This window comes from Ochotona curzoniae, unplaced genomic scaffold (assembly GCF_017591425.1).
Source record: "Ochotona curzoniae isolate NIBS_2020 unplaced genomic scaffold, NIBS_Ocur_1.0 contig_1014, whole genome shotgun sequence".
Classification (NCBI taxonomy): domain Eukaryota; kingdom Metazoa; phylum Chordata; class Mammalia; order Lagomorpha; family Ochotonidae; genus Ochotona; species Ochotona curzoniae.
The window spans coordinates 40216408-40237582 of NW_024464920.1; the positions used below are offsets into that span (position 1 = coordinate 40216408).

At 48.2% G+C, this 21175-nt stretch overlaps 1 protein-coding gene across 1 annotated transcript in view; it reads right to left on the reverse strand.

The window, feature by feature from the left end:
* Positions 1–6326: 6326 nt before the first annotated feature.
* The window catches only part of NT5DC3 (5'-nucleotidase domain containing 3), a 53219-nt gene continuing 38370 nt past the window's right edge, over positions 6327–21175 (reverse strand). The window contains exons 11-15 of the mRNA XM_040988018.1: positions 19766–19847; positions 19016–19102; positions 17018–17158; positions 12517–12581; positions 6327–10654 (exon numbers count right to left, since the gene is read on the reverse strand). Coding sequence (XP_040843952.1) covers positions 10402–10654; positions 12517–12581; positions 17018–17158; positions 19016–19102; positions 19766–19847 — 628 coding nt within the window. The 3' untranslated portion in view covers positions 6327–10401. The remainder of the gene's footprint in view (positions 10655–12516; positions 12582–17017; positions 17159–19015; positions 19103–19765; positions 19848–21175) is intronic.

Consider the following 21175-nt stretch of genomic DNA (forward strand, 5'->3'; position numbering starts at 1 on the left):
GACCCTCATACACCATTGCTTGGAATGTCACATGTGAGGCAGCCTTAAAAGGGGGCAGGCATTCGGTGGAGTGGGTGGGTTGCCACACCAGCATGCCCTAGAGGAGTGCCTGGTTCAGGTTTTGCCACTCCATGCTGGAGTCAGCAGATGATGGCCCAAGCCAAGCCCCTGCCATCCACATGGGAGGCCCACTTTGGGCTCCTGGCTCTGGCTTGGCCCAACCCTGAGTGTTGTGAGCATTTGGAAGAATAAAGCAGTGAATAGAGGATCTTTCTCCAACTGTCCTTTCAAAAAAAAAAGCTATTACTGATTTTATTTTCAAGTTAGCACAATTGATCCAGAAACCCAACTCCTAGTTATATCCTCACACCCACAGGGGCATCATTCTACTAGCCAGAGAAAGCCCAAATGTCCATCACCTGACATGGAAGATCAAATGTACAAGAGCAGAGCCCGGCTACCGCCCCGAGCTGGGATCCCGATGCGCAGCAGCAGACAGGCTGGGGCCTCCTAAGAGGAGAAAAAGGCATGCCATGTTAGGTTACAGCTTTAAGCAAGGAAAACAATACCTGGGTACAACCAAGTCACAGGCTTAAAAAGAAAGGTGCACTCAACAAAGCTCTTATCCCAGTTGATCAGGACCATCTTCCCTGTTAATTGTCGCAAGCTTCTGTTATTTGTGCCCAATGATCAGCAAGTCCTATTACCGGCAGGACCTTAGCCCTGGGGACACATAAGGGGGTGTGTATATGATAAGAACTAGGTTAGGTTCCACAATGGCTGAATGGGGTAAGTATATGCTGATTTGGGCTGGGGAGGGTTAGAGAGGGAGAGGCAGCCATCCTGGGTGACAGGTGTAGACAGCTGAGTGGCAAGGAAATTGCAGAGGGCACAAAGATGCTATGAAGTAGCAGAGATAGCTGGATGGTGCAGCAGGGGCTAGAATTACTACCTATGACAGGAGCTCTGCAGAAGGAAGGTGGTGAGGAGGGGGCAGCCATCAGAGCTCCAGTGACATCGCCTAACATAGCAAACCATGGAATCCGCAGTCTGTGTTCCAAACACAAACTGGAAGATTTCCCTTGCCTGGCAGAGACCTTAAGACTGCAAATTTGCCTCACATGACAGGCACCTGGCTAAGTCAGAGCACAACCCTGGCTCTCTATGGGCCTTCCATTTAATCTTACACCATGAACTCACTTCACAGGTTCCATCGGGAAAATAAGTCCATGTTTCCCACGGACTTAGCATCTCGCTAAGTCCAGAAAAAAAAAGTCCATGTTATCCACTGAGCTGGCACCACACTGGTACTGGCAAGAAAACAGATCTATGTTCCCCAGTGACTCAAAGTCTAGATCAGAGAACAAGCAAGGAACTGGATACTAACTGGAAACTGAGAAACCCTCCACAGACCTGAGAAGCAAGCCACAATGGAAAACTCACGCTGCCTCTAAGGGGTGGGAGTCTGGAGCTTCTTCTGGTCTCCCATGTGGGTGCAGGATCCCAAGGCTTTGGGCTGTCCTTGACTGCTTTCCCAGGCCACATACAGGGAGCTGGCTGGGAAGCAGGGCTGCCGGAATTAGAACCAGCACCCACATGGGACCCCGACAGGTGCAAGATAAGGACTTCAGCCTCTAGGCTACCATGCCAGGCCCAGAAAATACATTTTTTAAAATGATCATAAGGCTACTAAAAAACAACAAGCAGCAGAGATTCTTAAATGTGCACGGAGAAACAGATAACCTTTAGAGAATCTCCAATCAGACCTAGAGCTGACTTCTCATCAGAAACCTTGCAGGCTAGTAGAGAACAGACATGACCTACTGTTGGCATGAATGTAAACTAATGGAACCACTCTGGGCAACAGAATGGAGAGTTCTCAGAGATCTGAAAACAGATTTACCACCTGACCTAGCCACCCCATTCCTTGGAATACATCCATACAAAATGAAATCTGCATATGAGTTACCTGTAACACCCATGTTTATAGCAATGCAATTCACAGTAGCTAAGATATGGAACCAACACAGATGTCTATCTACTGATGACTGGATAAAGAAAATTTGGTATATTTACACTATGGAATACTACTCAGCCATTAAAATAGAATGAAATCATCATTTGCAACAAAATGGACCCAGCTGGAAACCATTATGCTTAGTGAAATAAGCCAGTCTGTAAAGGACAAATAATCGTGTGCTCTCTCATCTGTGACAGCTAATGCCCATAGTACACCCAAAGGAATCACTGTGGTTTTCTTTTTTCCCCTTCTTGCTGTGTCATGATACTTCTACATATTGGAAAACTAACCTTTTTATTGTGGAGTGAATGAATTTGCTAATGTAATAATTTGGAGGAAAAACCAAGAGATGGGGAGAGAGGAAGAAGATGGAGGAAGCCCTGTGATTCTAAATCTGTACCATGAATAACATGACATCTACTCATTTTATACATTTAAAATAACTACAGAATTGAGTTAAGCCATGGGCTCCTACACTTAGAAGTTAAGGCTGTAGAGGTTCAAATAGAAAACATACTTAGGGCAGCGCAGAATAAGCTTCCACAGCAAATGGGGGTACAATGGGGGGCAGGAGACAGACCCATATACCTAGAGGGGCTTCAGAGGGAATCCCCCTCTGGCTGTGACATCCCAGGCCCAGGGTCCAGTGGTGCTACACTGCTTTCTTGGAGCCATGATTTGGCCCTCTTGCTTTCAAGCCTCACAGTGGCATGGTATACTCAGAAAATCTCTCACTGAAGCTGGCCAGAAGTGGGAGGCTGCCTCCTTCCCAGAGTGTCCTTCTCACACATACACCAGCCAACTTCCTGCTGTAGTCTCAAAGTGCCACATGTGACTCACATAGGCAAATGGACAGGTTACCCAGGTGTCAGGCCCACATGACCAACCCCTCCTGAGCCCTGTCACCTGTGAGCCTCCCCAAGCCCAAGGGAACACTCTAGCCCCTCAGAGGAACAGGTCCTGGGGGTAGCTGTTCATGGGACAGAGTCTACTGCCATTCAAGGAGCTTACCTTCTCAAGCCTTGACCCCTAGGCCCTCTACTCTTGGGCCTCACAGCTCACATTTGCAGAGAACTCAGCTGCCATCTTCTGTCCCTCCACACAGCAGGGTCTTGGTTTGCTACATTTAGTTCGCAGAACAGCAATGAATACATAGTATGAGCTCAGGAAACATGGGTGCTTGTGAGGGCATGTCAGATGAGCCAAGCCCACCACACAGGGATGTGGTGGCCATAGTGCCACACTCCCGGGCCAGGGTCCTCTAGCTCCTACCCAGCTGGGGGAAAGCATGGAAGGAGATGGCCCACCAATGTTGGTCACTCCAGCTGTTGGCTCTAATGTCAAAAGTGTAACTAATGCAGGGAAGAAGAGGAGTGATAGGCCACTAGCCAAAACCTCCTCAGCTAAGAGTACAGAAGAGAAACAGAATAACCTCAGGAAAATACTTGCAAAGAAATTCTACAATGACTTGAACTGCAAACATACGAGTTTGCCAATTGTCATCATGATCTTAGGAGAGGTGGCATATGACAGCCGCCAACAGGCTGGCAGTTTGCCTCCACATCCTGTGCCTGGAAGAGCAGTAAATCAAAGATGTGCTGCCCAGGGCAGGGAGGGAGCACAGATCAGAGAGCACTAGGTAGCGTGTGAGGCAGCTGAGAGGCTGTTCTCCTGGCCTATAGGTGATAGAGTCCTTCGGCAACACCAGGCTGCATGATGCACCATCCACAGAGAACATGACCCGCCTCACAATCAGCCTTCCAACACCACCAACAACCTCTGCACACCGAGACCCAGCAGCTTCCCACTCAACAGGTCCACGCTCAGCTCCGATGCCACAGAAAGGCATAATGACAACCACAACGGCTTCCAACAAGATTGGCCTGTAGAAAAGATAAGACTCAATGGTATCTTTCAGAGACATTTGGGAAGGACTAAAGAACAACCCAAAATTCTTATGTTGAAATCTTAACAGCCTTCTAATGCCCATCAGGTGCTTGATAACTGGAGGCATGGCCTTTGCAGGTGATTAAGGCAGAAGGCAGGTCCTCGTGAATGGGATTGGTGCCCTTCACAAAGAGGCCTCAGGAGCTCCCTCATCCTCCCTCTCCATCCCAGGGCAGGGTGAGAACGCCCCCTCTGTCAACCAGGAAAAGGGCCTTACCAAATGTGCCAGGGCCTTGATCTGGGACATCCCAGCTTCAGGAACAGGGAGAAATAAGTTTCTGTTGTTTAGAAGTCACCTAGTCTCTTCTGCTCCAGGACACATACACATAGGAGCATCTTCCCCTAAAAAACACAGACTGACACAGACACGTGGGACTCAATTCGAATGCTCCAAGGGGTGCTGCTGTCTTTCAGAAATGCAGAATAACTCTTTATACATCTTGGAATAAAACGAAGCTAAACTCTTCCTTAACCAATGGTGGCACTCCTGAAAAATTCAGTATGTTAGGTCATATCCAAAAAATCATTCAGTGTGGTTACAGGTAAAACAGGTTGCAGGCTTAGAAAAACAGGAACAAGTGACCCACAGGTGTGCCAGGAACCTGAGCAGGCTCTGAGAAGATGTGGAGACAGAGGCAGGCCCTTGGCTGCACAGAGCTCCCAGTATGAAGCAGGCACTTACACCAGCCCACTCCCTGCCCTGAAGGGCCACAGATGCCCTCTCCAACCAGATGCCTGGGCTGTGAAATCCACCCTGTTCTCACACTGCCCGTCTGGGATCTGCTGCTCTGTCTCTGCTCCTGCTCAAATCAAACAGACCAGCAGGATGGACGGACAGTTCTTTGTCTGGGTTCACCTCCCAAGCTCCCAGTGAAAGTCCCTTCCCACCTGGCTACTGGTGGAGTTCAGATCGCCGTTAGCCTGAATGCTGCTGGAGTATCAGTCACTGCAACAGCACACCATTGTTTATGCTGCTCTCCTGTGACTGTCAGTCTCCAGGTACCCCTCTGTTGTTGTTCTATGTCCTGGAATGTTTCCTCTCTGCTTCATCCTGAATAAATGTTTCTCCGTCCACTTAAATGTCTCCTTACCCTACTCCACCATCTTGATTCTACTCCACCAGGTGGTCTCTATCCTACCCATCTGACATCCCGATTGTCCCTAGGGGGCAGTGCTGGCCAAAGAGGAGAATTCCTGCAGGGCACAGAGCCAAGAATCGGCTTAGACTGAGCACCCACTCTCCTGTCAGTTACCCTGGCTCAAACCAACTTTATTCACAGCCTGGAGACTTTTGCTGAGCCCCAGCTAAAGTTCTGGAAGTCCCCATGTGTCTGAAAGCTTTTTCACAACTCCAGGGAAGAGCAGCAGCTTATCTTTTCCTGGAGAATGACATGCCACTATGGGAACAGTGCCATGTTTCCATGGAATCACCAAGAAACAAGGAACCGGTTTGCTCCAGAGGGCACCATTGCAAGCTCAGCCAACCGTGATCCCAGCAGGAGGGAATGATGTGAAGATATCGTCTCAAGGAGTAGCCAAAAAATTTAAGATATTAACCTTACTCACACACCGTAAAAGTTTTAACATCAGGTCTTCAAAATATGAGGAACCTGTGTTGTGGCACAGGGGATGAAGGCATCAGCTGTAAATGCCACCCTCTTGTATGAGCACTGTTTCAGATCCTGGCTGCTCCACTTCTGACCCGGCTCCCTGCTCATATACCTGAGAAAGCAGCAGAAGATGGCCCAGGCCAGGCAGAAGAACTGAATGGAGTCCCTGGTTCCTGGCTTTGTCCTGGCCCAGCTCCAGCCATTGAGGCCATGTGGCTAGTGAAGATGAAAGATTTTTCTTTCTGTCTGTCCTTCTCTGGGATTTTTTCTTGCAAATATATGAGATTTTTTTTTAAGTTATAAATTGATCCAAGATCCGTAATGAGTTGACTTCACAATAATCTTATGTTTTCCTCCTCAAAGCCTTGTCAGTTTTGCTCTTCATCCAGTTACAAACATGCCTGGGTCCCAGCAGCGTGTTCTAGGAGGGAACTCCCTGGTACAGATATGGGGCCACCAGCTGCCCACCACAGCTGTGCTCCCCAACTTTCTATCCACAAACTCCACAAACAAATGGACCCACATGCTTGCTAGATGTTGGATGAGATGCAGGTTGTAAGAAAAACACATAACTTCTCACCCCTTTCTCATGAATACCTGGTGAGTCCACTGGAACTTTACAGTTGGAGACATCCTGTATTCCTTGTAAAAACCACCACAAGTCCTAGGGGAAAGGGCATGCTAAGAAAAGGACAATGTGGAGCCGTCATAATTGACCACAAGCACACAAAGCAGGTGCATCAACAATCCAACAACACGGTGCAAACTTTTATTGGCAATAAGCTCATTATCACAACACATGAAATCAACATTCAGAATAAATAGCAAATTCACATTCAGAATAAATAGTTCAGCTACCTAATCTGCATGTATTGTGCTGGATGTTGCACAAGTACAATCTGTCATTCCACCCAATGGTCAGGACAGTCCCCGAAGTCAGAGCCCACATCTATACAGACAGGAAGGCAGGGATGCCCACGCAATTGCACAGCGGGCTCAGTGAGGGCTGAGATGCAGCCGCTGTGCACGAGGGCTTCCAGGGACTGCTGCTCAGATCGCCACCTGGAAAGGGGAAAGGAAGGAAGGAAGGACAGCGGAGTGTAGGGGCTGGGCTGCAGACAGACCCCACAGGGAGCACTCTTAGAGCAGGCGGGGGTAGGGACTGGCATCCAGAGTCCCATGGAGCAGTCAGGGCTGCTCCAGGAAAGGGGCACAACTTGAGGTGAGGGAGGGCTCTTCCACCCAGCAAGCTCCCCAAGAGGATCGCCAGCTGCAGGGGTCAGCCAGCAACCTTCCCAGCAGCCCCCAGGAGCAGTACAATTACAAACGAGGACAACAAGAAGTTTATCCAATTGACAAAACCCTGGGCCCCATAGCTCAAGAATATGCAACCAAGCAAGAAGGACACACGCTGGAGACACAAAAGGTCACCACTGGCCACACACAGAATGTGGCTCTGAAGGGAACCTGGCACACTACTTTCTACTCCCTGCATCGCATCTGTGAGGTCATTCACCTGCACATGATCGTCAAAGGAATCTCGCTCAGCACAGCAGGCTGGCAAGCCACAGCCCAAGATCAAGGGCAGCCCATAGCCTGTCACGGTCCGGTCAAGTTGTGCTGGAGCACAGCACGGCCATCGCTGGAGAAGCAGCAGCAGCCAATGGATGGCCCACATGGCTTCCTAACTGGCCCTTTACAGGAACAAGTTTGCCAATGCCAATCCCAGATATGTCAGGAATTTTGCTCCCTTCCCCTCCCTTTCCGTAGCCCATTGGTGATGTCAGAGCTCAGCTGAATTTTGACCTAAGCTCCCAAATGCTAAAGCAAAGAAAAAAGAAGGTACAAAATGAATTAAGAGGACAAAGCATAGATTCTCTGTTTACTACAGCAATCACAGGACCCTGTGTCAGTCCTATTTAGTCCAAGAGCCTCCTAGCCAAGGGCCCCAAGAGGGTCTTTGGCAGCAAATGAGCGGGTGCCAAAGTGGAAATCAGTTTCAGTATTTCACATCCTCTCCGTTACTTAATAGGCCTTTGGAGAGGAGAGAAGAGGAAAAGCCATTCAGTTCATCCAAACCTAAATTACACAGCAGGCAAGATGGCTTTTTGTTTCTCCTCTGCAGTAATTAAGAGGCCCGATGAATTCAAAGCAACTAGCAATTTAGTCTGAGAGATACGCATGAGTCCAGCGCATGCGGTATATGCCACATGGTACGAATAATGATGAAAATTTTAAGAGATGTTAGGAAGAAAGGTGGAACACCTAAAATATATTAAAACTCAGGTTTCAGCATAAAAGCAATTTCAGAAAATCAGTCTGCAAGCCCCTGCCAAGGGCGCTAGACCATCATAGCTGGCAGGGACCACACTCAAAGCTTGAATGTATTCACACGATTCTTATAAAATCAGCCTAAGCAATGTTCAAAACAGTAATTTTTTAAATGGTCAAACCAACTGCATGCTTTACTTTCCAGATTGATATTGTTAAGTGGGAGAAAACATTTCTGTTACCCAACATACTTCCCCCCAGCGTGCTCACCACCAGCAAATGACCTGGAAATAATGTGGCATCCAGTGTGGTGGGACAGACGCCAGCTGAGGGGCCTGAGAGTGGCACACTAGGATGTCCTGACTACAGTCGGCCCCACAACAAGCGGCGCTGTGGCAGTGCCCGCTGTGGGGATGGTGCTGCTGGGCCCTGTACTGTTACCACACAGTAACAGTAAGGTGCCAGGCCTCTGCCAGGCTTCTGCTGAGCTCAGTGGCCTGCAGGCTGCAGTGCTTCCATTAGGGAATATATTGGAAAATCCATTCCTCATGCCTGGGAGTTGGCTGAGTTCACCCACCCTGAACACAGGTTTTCAAGGCAGTTCTACTTCTTAAAAGTAAACAAAACACCCTGTAACTGGCACAAAGCGAACCACAGAAGAATATCTAATTTAATACCAAACTGAGTTGGTTTTTAGGCAAAGTCTACACACTTTACACTGCTTCTCCAAAGAAGAAATGACAAGCCCAGAGCGCCTGTTGGACTATGCCACTGAGCAGCAACCCGCAACACCTGCACCCATGACATGTCAGCCTCCGACACCCTCCAAGGACTGGGGCACCCAGGAGCCAACAAGCAGCAAATAAGATGCCTGTTCAGTTCCAAACCCAAAACAGACCATTGGACTTATTATCCCTCCCTGGATTAGAAGAAAAGAGGGGACCTACTTGGGTCTTAAGAGTTACCTACTCCATTATAATTCAACACAACAAAATGCCACAAGGACACTCCCACAAAGAAGCATTATGAAGATGCCACAGCACTCCTCCAGCTGCTGTGTTTTGGCAGGTAGCCTGTGGAATGCCAAGTTAGCCTGACAACAATACATTTAGCACAATACAAAGGCTCAATAGGCAAGCACTCTCCATAACCAAGCCCCCTTTAGCTCTGATCATTCTTCAAAGAAAACACATCCCAGCAAAGGTTTAAAATGCAATTCAGCAACTGGAGATGAGACTCATCTGAGCAGAAGTATACACACAGCAAATGCAATGACAACATTATCAACAGCACCATAAACTGACAGCAGCAGGCACTCCACCGGCCCACTGAGAACACAGAAACTCTGTTGAAGGATACTGACATGATAAAGGATTCTTCTCTAAAATTGAAAACAAAAGGAACATTCACCACTTGCATGAGAAATGGGAAGCGCTCAGTCAGCTACATCAGATCTAACCATCGGCTTCAATGTCCCACATCCTCTCCCCAGCTCCCACAGAGCCACTTGCACCCGACAGGAAACAAAGCTGAGAGAAGAGGCAGAGAGATAGCTCCAGGTCGGCAGCCTCATTCCCTGCTTCCACGGATGGGAAGCAGGCCCCTTGCTTCACTTCTGGTTGAGGATGGTTTCAGGGAATGCCTGTGTTTTCAGGGAATGTGCCCCTTAGCTGCAGAAGACTCCAACTTAACCCAGCGGCTGCTGCAGGATGGTGCTGGGTTTCATCCCATTGATGTTTTCCCGTTTCATTTTGCCTCCTCCAATAAGTACATGAAGCCAGCACGTGGGAGGGAGGTACAGGTGTGCTAGGCATTGGGAGGCTTCATGCAGGGTTTCTGGCTCTGCTGAGTCTCACCTCCTCCATTCCCCTGCCTGGGGAATGGGTCAACCTGTACCCCTGGTCCCACCTCCCCGTGTGGAGGCTGGCACAGAAAGCACACGCTGAGGACAAAGGGTTCTTGCTTTTTCTCGAGCAAAGTCCTTCCAGGGACGTAGAGTTCTCTTCATGTGATGCAAAGGACCACAACACCTTAGGGTCACACAGCATGGAGCTCACCTCTGCCACCTTCTGGGGCACGTGCCCATGGTACAGCTCACTGGCTCTTCAGCATTTAGAGCACCCACCGCACATCTGTGTAGCCTTGGGACCCTGCGGGCCCTCATGCACCGCCTGCAGATGTGCAGCAGTCATTCCACGGTGGAAGTGAGAACAGTGTTCGCTCTCGACTTGCCGGAATACACAGATGCAGCGAGCGGGTTCAGCTCACCCAGGTAACCTGATGTCCGTTCTTGGACCCTGGTGAACCAAAAGGCTGGGTCAGGGTTTTCCATGTGAAGTCTGCCCTTCAGCCTCAAGAGTGGAGGGAGATGCAACCAGCACACTGAGAGCTCCTGTCTGCAGGGTATTCTCCATAAGGTACCAAGTCAAGGTCAAATGGCATACAGGTATCTTTTCCAAAAGCAACTCAGACCCACACAAAGCCAACCTGGTCATGCCGTCCCAATGTGGGGTCACCACCACTTCTGGCCCTTTCCAGAAGGCGGGAGTGTGGTTACTTGGCCTGGGCCTCGTGCAGGAGCGGGGCTCTGCAGGCAGCCGGCATGTCAGACCAGGCGGGGATCTCATGCTGCAGCGGAGTCCGCCGGGGGTAGAACGTGTGGCTTACATCGTAGTTCAAGAGACAGCTCAGCGAAGCCATGTAGATGTCGGCAAATCGGGACAGGCGCCTCAGAAAGTAGGTGGGGTTCTGATCTGTGCGAAACAAGCTTCCAAACTGGGCATTGAAAAAATTCTTGGTCATTTCTCTGCAGCAGGGGGGAGAAGACGAGAGAGTGATACCAAGAGGTTTATTTGTAAATGACTGAAATCTAAATGTTCTTCATTAAAAACATGGAAAAGACAAATTATCCTGCAAACAATCAAGGCAACGGTATGTCCAGCCAGCAGGACAATGCTGGCCACAAGCTGTGAGCACACTGCTGCAGGCTCTGGCTTTGGTGTCATGCCCCTTTAATTTGTCATTTTTATTGTTTTTTGATACAGTTTAGTTGGCAGTGGGCTCTCCCCTCTCCTTCCCCAAATTCCCTCCTCTCCCCTCAGTTCTCTCTAGAATCATAATGTGTGTCCATCATGAATTTTCCCAAGTCCATCAGGCTTCTACTGGAGTATCTTCCAGCCATGTAGAGTAACTTTTCGTTGTAGGTTAATTCTTGTATCCTGGGGCCCTAATACAGGATTAGGATTAGGCTTTCATTGTTTATGGGCCATACCAATAACAGTTATATGTAGACAATGACAATCATAGGTGGTTATAAACAATCCACCTGTTGTGGATTAATTAATGAATTACATCACATGTTCTTGTTACATTAGGTTCAAGTAAGTGATGTCATGCCCCTTTAAACATACATATCACATTCCCTGCAATATCCAAGGCTGGGCCAGACCCTGAGCCAGGAGCCTGGAATTTTATCCTGGTCTCCCTCATGGATGTCAGGTCTCAAGTGCTTGGGCAATAATCTTTCCTCTTCAGGTATACTAACAGCAAGCTGGATTGGAAGTAGAGCATGTGGGACTCAAACCAGTACCCATAATGGGATGCCAGTACCACAGGTGGCAGTTTTTATCCACGTCACAGTGCTGGTTAGCCATTTAAATAAGTGAGCAAAAATCTTTAAATAAAAAGATGGATTCACTCAATCATTTGAGGAGCAGAATGAATGGACAGGGATCTTCCATCCATTGGCTCACTCTCCAAATGGCTGCAACAGACAAGGCTTGGACCATCACCACCACCTCCTAGGATCTGCATTTGCACAAAGCTGGCTAGAAACACAGCCAGGTTTCGAACCCAGGTACCCTAATTTGGAAGTGTGGGTTTCTGAGTGGAAGCTTAACCCCCTGGGCCAAATGGCCACCCCTCATCAACACTTCTATTTCAATGAAAACCGAGTTAGTCAGCCCTAAAAAGCCAACACCCTGAGAGGAAGGGGGAAGAATAGAATGCCATCCAGTCTGGGCTTCTACAGAACCTCAGGAATGGACTCAAAGCTGGGTAGACATACCCCAAGACACAGCTACCCATCCATACGCAGCCCTCAAGCCAGACTGCAGCCATGGCTTCCAGACCTCAATGAAGCTACACCCAGGATGTGGACAGGGTCAGCCTGCTTACAGAGGCATGGCTGTTAGTGCCCACGGCCCCTGGAAACAAGTATTCCCAGAGCTACACCTGGCTAGACTGTGCCCAGAGCCAGCAGGCTCCTCTAGCCACAGACCTGACCACTGCGTAGTACAGATTCTTGAAAGAACTTGGTTACAAATAAGCACAAGCTGGCTGGCAGCCCCAAGAGCTCACTCTGGGCTGCTCAGCCCTGGGCCATCCACCATGCTGTCCTAACAGCTGCACTGCCACCTACTGTCATCACCCACAACTGCACCACTGGCTGCCCAATAGGAAAGTCAGGGTGAGGAGGAGAGAAAGGAAAAAGCCGCCTTGTCCCACAGACAGACTGCCCATCTCTGGGAAGTGTCATGTATCACCAAAAGCACAAGCCAATCCTGGGCGCTGCGGGAGTCACACTTGCTGGAAGCTAAAAAGGGATGTTTCCAAGTTGTTTTCCTGGCTCCCAGGGAGCAAAGTATACTCACAACAGGCTACCCTTACCTCATCTCCTTACGCTCCTTCTTCCACTCCTGCAGAACCAGCTGTGACTCTGCATCTCTGTAAACCTGAGGGACATACACCAGTTAGGACCCATGCTCTGAGTTTTTCTAAGCAGGCAGGAATTTGACTCTTTTAAGCTTCACAGGCAGGTATCTATATGCGGTAACACATTTTCAGACCCCTCTGGTGCGACCCTGCCTTCTTCACTAAGAAACAGTTTTAAATGTCCATCAGCAGCAACGTGATTTAACCAATTAAAACAGATGATGCTAGTAGACTCTTCATAAATGCTATGTATAAACATTACACACATGTATCCTCATAAAATATATGTGAATTCATATATTTATGTATTATATATGTATATGTATTACATATGTAAACATCACATATACTACTCTTACACAGATGTATTTATAACTGCAAGCCTGTGAAAACAAATACACACTCTTGGAAATGAACATGGAAATATTTTCTTGTATATGTAAGGGTAGTAGGGTTATACAGAATTTTAAGCTTTCCTTATCATGACCTCTGAAGTGCTACACAACAAGGCAAGTAGATACCACACCGTAATGAGAAGGAAAAGCAGAGAATTTTCTGGTAGGCCAACTGTCAGCAAAGGGAACAGGAAAGTGGCAGCTGCCCATGACCTAGCACGTGGAATCTCACAGGTCTCTCTCCTGGAGCCCCATGGACAAACAGAAACAGGGAAGCCAAGTCACAGGCACATGCCTGGGGAACAGGTGTGGCTCCCTGAAGTGCATGAGCAATGGGGTAACCTTAGAGCCCAGGGAAAAATACCAATGGCACACCATCTGCTTTCCGCCAGCAGCCAGAGCCCTCGTGCAGATCACATCCGCCCAGCTCCTCAGCATGACTCCAATGGTCACCTGCCAAGAGCCTCTGCCTCCTGGACAAGAACCCGGCGTCGGTGGAGCTCATGATTTGGATTTCTTGCTTAATGCCACCGGCCGCACTGCCAGGAAGCGGCTCCCACTGAAGGACCCCAGGCTGTGTGGGGCAGCAGCACCAGTCTCCTGCTGGCCCAGCACTGCTGGGAGTCACTGCATACAGGTGCCAACAGCACAGGCTTCATTAGCTTCCACACTTTAAACCATCCAGTAACCACAGAATTTAGATTCCACAAAGGACATCACCAGATCAGAAAAGTAGACCTCAGTAGAGTATCACAAAGAAGTATTTTAGACATGTGCGTGTGTGTGTGTGTGTGTGTGTGTGTGTGTGTGTGTGTGTGTGTTTTCACTCACTGGGCATCTACGATGTGCCAGGTAAGTCACTCTGTAAGATGCTAAAGACAAGAGAGCACAAGAATGGAGGTCCCTACAGGTAACAGAACACAACTAAACAACGTGACACCATCTGGGATGGAGTGTTCCTCACTCTTTCCTACCCTGCATTCTACCCTTATGCCTTTTTTTATAATAATAATTATAATTCCAGCAATGGAACGGGGACTCCACGTCCCCTGCTTTGATATGTGCCTCCATTCTCCACCAGCCCTGAAGTCAGAGCGCAGCCAGGGAAGCCAGGTCACCTACGGCCTCCCCTGACCGCTAGGCTGTGCATGGACATGCACGGGAGGAAGGCTCCAGAATCCAAGACCAGAGAAACAGTCCCAGAGCAGGGACCACCTGTGCTCTGGGGGCTGGACCCAGCTCCCGGCCATGGTTCCCTCCTGCTTACCCTCCCAGAGTCCTTTCTCCATCATCTGCTATCTCCCACACCAACCACCTGTGCACCTGAATCGCTGCCTTCAGCACTTCAGACTCTAGTCTCTCCCCTTCCTAAAGATCTGCTTCTTGGGGGTGACACCCATGACTTAGTGTGCAAGACCCCCACCTGCAGCACCAGCATCCTATACAGGCACCAGTTCAAATCCAGTCTGCTGCATTTCTGATCCAGCTCCCTGGTAACGGCTTTAAAAAGCAATGGAGGTGGTCCAAGCGCTTGGACCCCAGTACCCATGTGGGAGACCCGGAAGCAGCTCGACTTCAGAGTGCCCCAGCTCCAAACACTGCAACTATTTGGGAAGTGAACCAATAGATCTAAGACCTTTCTCTGTGTATGTGTATTTTGGGATTTTTGGTTTCTGTTTATTTCGACTTTATTTTTATTGGAAAGACAGATTTCTAGAGGACAGAGAGAAAGCCAAGAGAAAGGTTTCTGTCCGCTGGTTCACTCTCCAAGTAGCCACAACAGCCAGAGCTAAGCAATCCAAAGTAAGGAACCATGAGCTTCTTCTAGGTTCCCTGCGTGGGAACAGGATCCCAAGACTTCAGGCCAACCTCTACTGGTTTCTCAGGCCATAAACAGGAAGCTGGATGTAAAATGGAGCAGCTGGGACGTGAACCAGTGCCTATATAGGATCCCAGCCCTTGTAACACAAGGATTTAGCCTCTGAGCTATTGTGCTAAGCCCTGTATCTCTTGGTAATTCTGTCTTTCAAATATATCTTAAAACAAACAAAAAATCTGATTCTCCATGAGCCATCCCTTCCCCACCATCCCTCCTACAAAATCTTAGTAAACCAGCAGTCTCCTGAAGTCCATTCTAAAATACTTCAAAGATAGTATGCAGAGATGACTAATCTTTGAAGTGAAGTCACACACACACACACACACACACACACACACACGAGAGGCTAGTTGACGTCAGAAAAGACTAACCAGAAGGCTGTGTGAGCAGAAGAAAAGATGGACCATGTGTTCCAGCCGGGCACCAACAACAGCCCAGCAGAATCCTGAAATTAAAAGCTTTACTGAACATAATGCTGGTGTCACATGAGTGCTCAAGTAGTTCTGGATTTTTGCAGTAGCAATGCTCAACTGATAAAGTCTGTGCCAACGCTGCAAAAATTCGACAAACTGAAATCTGAACACTTCTGGACCATCGCATCTGAGATAAGGGACTCTAGTGCTTTTCTGTACAGGCCTTCCCCCCTGGGCTCAGCAGGACACCTGTAAGCCCACACTGGGTAGGCTGGACCCAGCCACTAACTGGTGTCTCCATCAGTCTACGAGCTTAAGAATGGGCTTTCCCTTTGATGTGGCTTGTAAAGAAAATCCAATCAGTAATAATTTCACGGCATGTGAATACCCCAGAAAATTTATACATCTGCATCTAGGAATATACCTGCCTCAGATGCAGCAGCAACCACCGGTCTGTGTCTGTGTCTGCACACGGCTTGCATTTACAGATCTGAGCATCTGCCAGGGACACAAGCCACACCACCTGGGGCCAGTCAAGTTTCAGGCTCCACCCACAATTTCTAAACCAGGGAAGCACCTTAGTGCAGTGCTCAAAAGCTTAGACCTAGGCATCATGAAGCTAGGCTCAAATCTTGCTGTCATGTTAAGATCCAAAATATGTTGCCTTACCTCTCAAAACCCCAGATGACCAATTCTAAAATGGAACAGGCATACCTATCTGCATTGGACAGCTCTGAATAGGAAAGGAGTGACATGTGCCCAGCGAGCTCTCAGCACAAGGCCTGGAGTAATTCTTAGCCCAGGATGACACAGGCACACGCTCCAGCCACATTAACTCTGAATTCATGCCTGGTATTTTTAGAAAGCCATCTCACAGGCTGGCACGTTAAGGGAAACAAGACCAGTCCTCATCAGTGAACAAGGGTCAGGACCTGTGTGGTCAGAGCATGCTGGACGTGGGGACGTGCAGGACAACACGTTCCAGGAGAGAGCTTAGTGCCCAGCCACCTCCACACAGGCTGCCAGCTGGGCCAGCAAGTCAGCTCCCAGTCTACTTCCAAAGCCACTGGCTGGCTGTGGGCGGGAGCCCGGATCAGGTATGCTAGCAAATGGGGCACCCTTGGTCCTATCCTGAAAGAGTGAGCACCTATGTTGATGGCAACAGCCTAGGCAGACTGGTCCACCAGAGAAGCCTCTGAGGTCTGGGGGAGTACTGGGTGTCTATCTGCAGCAGAGAGGCAGCATGCAGGGCTGTAAGCATTCAAGGGCGTGACATCCCTTACTACTTTCCCAACATACAGAGACAAAACTGCCAGTGGACTCCAGTTTTGTCTTTGTGAAGGTATTAGCTTCAACATCTCACGGAGGCGGCTGCACCTGTGGTGCTTGACTCTGGCTTTGGGTCTTTAGGACAAGCCATGGGACTGGAGCTCCATGACACTCACCTTTTTACAGATGGGAAAACTGAGGCCCAGACAGCCACAGCAAGGCTAGGAGCACAGCTGCTCCTTCACGAATCCCACCATCCCACGAGACACCTCCCACCCAGACCTCAGCATGGAGGCGAGCACACCAGGAAGCTGGAGTTCAGACACAAAAACAGCTGCATTCCAAGGTCCCTTCTAACTGCAAAGCTGCCCAAGAGCACTGAGCCCCACTGCTGCTCAACAGGACACTCAAATCTCATACTTCACAGCGAAAACTAATGATGCTGATGAGCCAATGTACTGCAGGCTTAAAAAAAAAGCGAACGAGGAAACAGCGCAAACCTGCATCTGCTCCAATAACCCAGTCAAGGTCTGCAGCCAGGTCATGGTCTGCACATACTGCTCCGTGTTCATGATTTTGAGCTCGGATCTTAGCTCCGGGATGATGGCGCCAGTTCGCCAGCCATGCTTCAGGGTCAGGTCCTGATCACAAAGATCACACAGAGTCAACATCCATGTCAACACAACACCAGCCGTGTCATTACCCCCTCCCAGATACAAGCCACATTCATTTAATTACTTTTTCTTCATAACAGCTATTTATTAACCAAACTGAATTCAATGAGTCCCATGTAATTAAAACCAATGTGCTCCAGGCCTTAAACATGTCACTTCCATAAAGTTTCTGTTCTGGAATAACTGCTGCAAATCAAAACCTCTCTACAAACACAGGGTCTGGGATCATTAACCATGGGCTGTAAATGAAATAATGAGGACCAGGAAACAAGAAGCTCAACTAAACACTAGCAAAGTTTGCCAGTGGATTCATCCAGAGGTCTCCAGGAGGGTCTCCGCATGCCAGGCCCCCCAAGTTAGGGGAACCCTAACATCAGACTTAGATATTAACAATGTGTCTGAAATACTCTAGTTCTGCGATGCGACAGGTCAGTGACAACCTGGGAATGCTGCACCACACAGTCACCAGACCAAAGCTCTGCCCTTGGTGACTTGACTTGGCAAGCACTTATCAAGCACTACTACTAGCAGACCCTACTCTAACACTGATGATAAAGCAAAGAATGACAACTGGCAAATCCTTGTTCTCGTGGGGAAACAAACAAGAAACAGCCAGCAAGCAAGTCAAAAGCAAGTGGTGACAAGCACAAAAGAGCTAACAGAATATGGAGGAAAGAAGATGTGGGAAAGGTGGCACCATTCGTGGGGTATTTAGAAAAATCAGGTTAATAAAGGGACAGCCGAGCAGAGAAAACTGAAAGTATGTCAAGATGTAAAGTAAGATTTTGGCTGGAACAAAAGCAGCAGGTACAGAGGCTGTGGGGCAGGAACATGCAGGAGCATTAGAGCAACAATGCAGGGAACCTAGGAGCAGTGCAGGGCCTGGGGCCAGAACAGAAGTTGTCTTGGAGCAGGTGAATTGCGGGAGGAAATCAAGAGAGCACTTCAGGAACTTGGCTTTTACTCAGAAGGAGAAAGGAAGGTTTGGGGGGCTTTTAAGCGAAGTGACACCTGCTCCTTTCAGGTTCTCTCTGGCTACTAACCTAAAGCTCAAACCTTTACCCTGTAAGCCCCAACATGCCTCCTTTCGTCACTGATTCAATTCCCCTAGGCCCCTAAGTGTCTCTCCTACAGTACACGAAAGCCTGCAGCACATTCTCAAGGAACATGAACTTCTTAAAGGGCCCCTGGCAAAGCACCAGAGCACACACCTGCAAGCGAAGCCACGCCCAGTGCTGGCCAAGGCACTGACAGAGCAGCAGCATGGCCCCTGGAGTCTCCTCCCCAGAGCTGACCTGGGATCAGATAGGACTATAAACTCAGACCACGGGGATGAACACGAACAAGTCAGTCTCATTCCATTTACAAACGAAAGCCCAACCCCAGGCCTACGACACTGCTCTGGTCATTCCGAGCGGGACATAGTAGCCACTTTCTGAAAACGCCAGGTCATGAGCAGTACCTGGCGGGGAAGAGAAGCCTTGGCCAATGAGCTTCTTGTTGTATTTGTGTGCTTTCTGATGCACTGATAAAAGGAAAGCACACTGGCATGTTCTCTGAGCTTTATTTAAATACAGAGATGTCCCTGATAAACTCTTCAAGTAAACTGCTCGCTCATTCCCACCACTCCCCACAAAATGTTTTATAACGCTGATCCTTCTTGTCCTACAAAAAGTGACACACATTAAAAAAAAAAAAAAAAAAAAAAACCTACTCCTAGTGTCTATGGAACATAAAAATGAATTTAACCAGAAGACAAATTCCTTAACTAGCAGGACCCACACACTTAGCGCCCAACAAAAAGGCAAGACAAAGATTCCTCACCGCCAGGTCACTGTATATGTGATCTCCAAAATACAACACCTTGGAGCCTCGCCATCCGGTGAGCTTCAGAAACTCATATAAATTGCCCTGCAGTAAGAGAAAAATATCAGCATTCAATCACATGGCAGATAGAAACACCATGCAACCAAAACAGATTCCTTTTTTAAAACTTCTTAATTTTTTACAATTTTATATATATATATATATATATTTAACTTACAGTTTTCCTGAGCTGCCTTCCTAGAATCAGAATGGTTGTAGCAAAACTTACTTTTCAAGAAAATCCAGCCAATTCCAACCAATTTTGATAGATCCACCAAGAACATATCAAAATTAAACAGCCCTAACTTTAGCCACATGGTAATGGTGGGCCATTCAATCATTCCATCAACAGGCAAGAGCCTTTAGACACCAATATACAGGTAAATCATACATAAAACGTATCTCACCAGAAATAATTACTGATTAAAGTGAATAATATTCCATGGTGCAATGTTCCTTAAAGAGATAGCTCTAAGGATTACTCACAGCATCTTAAGCAATATGACACGAAATTAACGTTATAAATTTTTCTTTAAGAAATTAAAGTCCAAGTTCACTGAGATCCTGGCCACTGAAAGCGTATCAACTTGAGTCCTTGTCTGTGCACCCAGCCCAGGCAGGCCTCAGCATGAGGCAGGCTCTACAGGCGTGAGCCCTGAATGCCGTCACTCCTGACCACAGAACAAAGATACACCAGTCACCAGATACCTGCTTGTAAATCTGGCCCTTCTGCAACTTGTGGATTTTATCCCAGAGTAGGACACCTTTCTCATTCATTTTCCGGAAAGGTCTAAACAACAGAAACAGAAACCTTATGACATGTAGCTGTGGAAACAGTAGCAACAGGTAGTTGATATGCTCCCCCCAAAAAAGCCCAAAAACCCCAACTCCGTCACACTTCCCTGCCTGGGACAGTATTTCTCAAATTGTCCCAGGATCCCAAAGGTAATTTAAGGAAAACAGAATCCCAGGGTCAAATACATCCAGAGAGCACTGGGTGTCATGAACACTCTGTCACCAAAGTTAGTAATGTGTCACAGAAGCCCTACTGGAAAGACACTTCCTTTAGCATCCACATCACAAAATTACATGATCATGAAGAAAACGATCTTTCACACATATATACACACCAAAAAATTCTTGTATAAACAGTGGCACAGTCCATTTGCCCAGCTGCAGGGCTGAAATTCAGCCACTCCAGATCAACAAAACCAGGGAAGCAGAGGTGACCTGATGACTGATACTGAGAACCACAGAAGGCCCAAAGGACCCTGGATTAGTTTACCTTTTTTTTTTTTTTTTTTTTTTTGATGACCATGGTTTGAGATAATCTTTCTGAATACAAACTCACTGTAGGAAAGCTGAGAAAGTAGAAAAATAAAAGAAGCAAAGGAAAATGACCCACAGCTCCAAGACCCAGGCACAAGCACTTGACACTGCTGTGCATGTCTTCCAGTCTTGGCTTTGGTTTTTATCTGAACAGAAAATGGAAACCACTTGGTATGCACCGATCACTGCCTATCTCCCAGAGATGACAGATTCCTAAACTCATCCTTTTTATGCTAACACAACCTACTACCCTCTTTCTCCCCCCAGATACATCAGCCCTCAAGCCTCTCTAACATCCCCTGGAGGGAGGTCAGAAGTGAACCACTGGTCCCCACAACCTTATTTGTCATCTCTCACTGTAAAACACACAGTGACACACACTCAGGGTGACATCAGCTAGCTCATCAGCTCATCAGCTCCATGGCCAGCCACTCAGAATAAAGGCAGAATAAATGGAGAAACGAAGGGGACAACTAACGTCTGCCCCTCTCCAAACCACACCTCCAGCTAGGAACAGCTGGCAGGGTACCTCCTCAGGGACAGAGTGGCAGTCAGGAATAGTCCTATGGTTTCTCCTGCTCTCTCTCCCACCCAGTACTGCTCAGCCTCTGCCCCGTCCCCAGGCCTGGGTTTGTCTCTTCTCCCAAGTGTCATTATGTCACCTGACTACTTCCAGCACCCACCATGTCATGATGCCTTCAGTCACCTAATGGGGAGCCACAGGCTGCCTGCACCCCAACTGCAGCTGAGATACTAGTGGGTCAAGTGTCCCCACATGGGCCCTTGCAC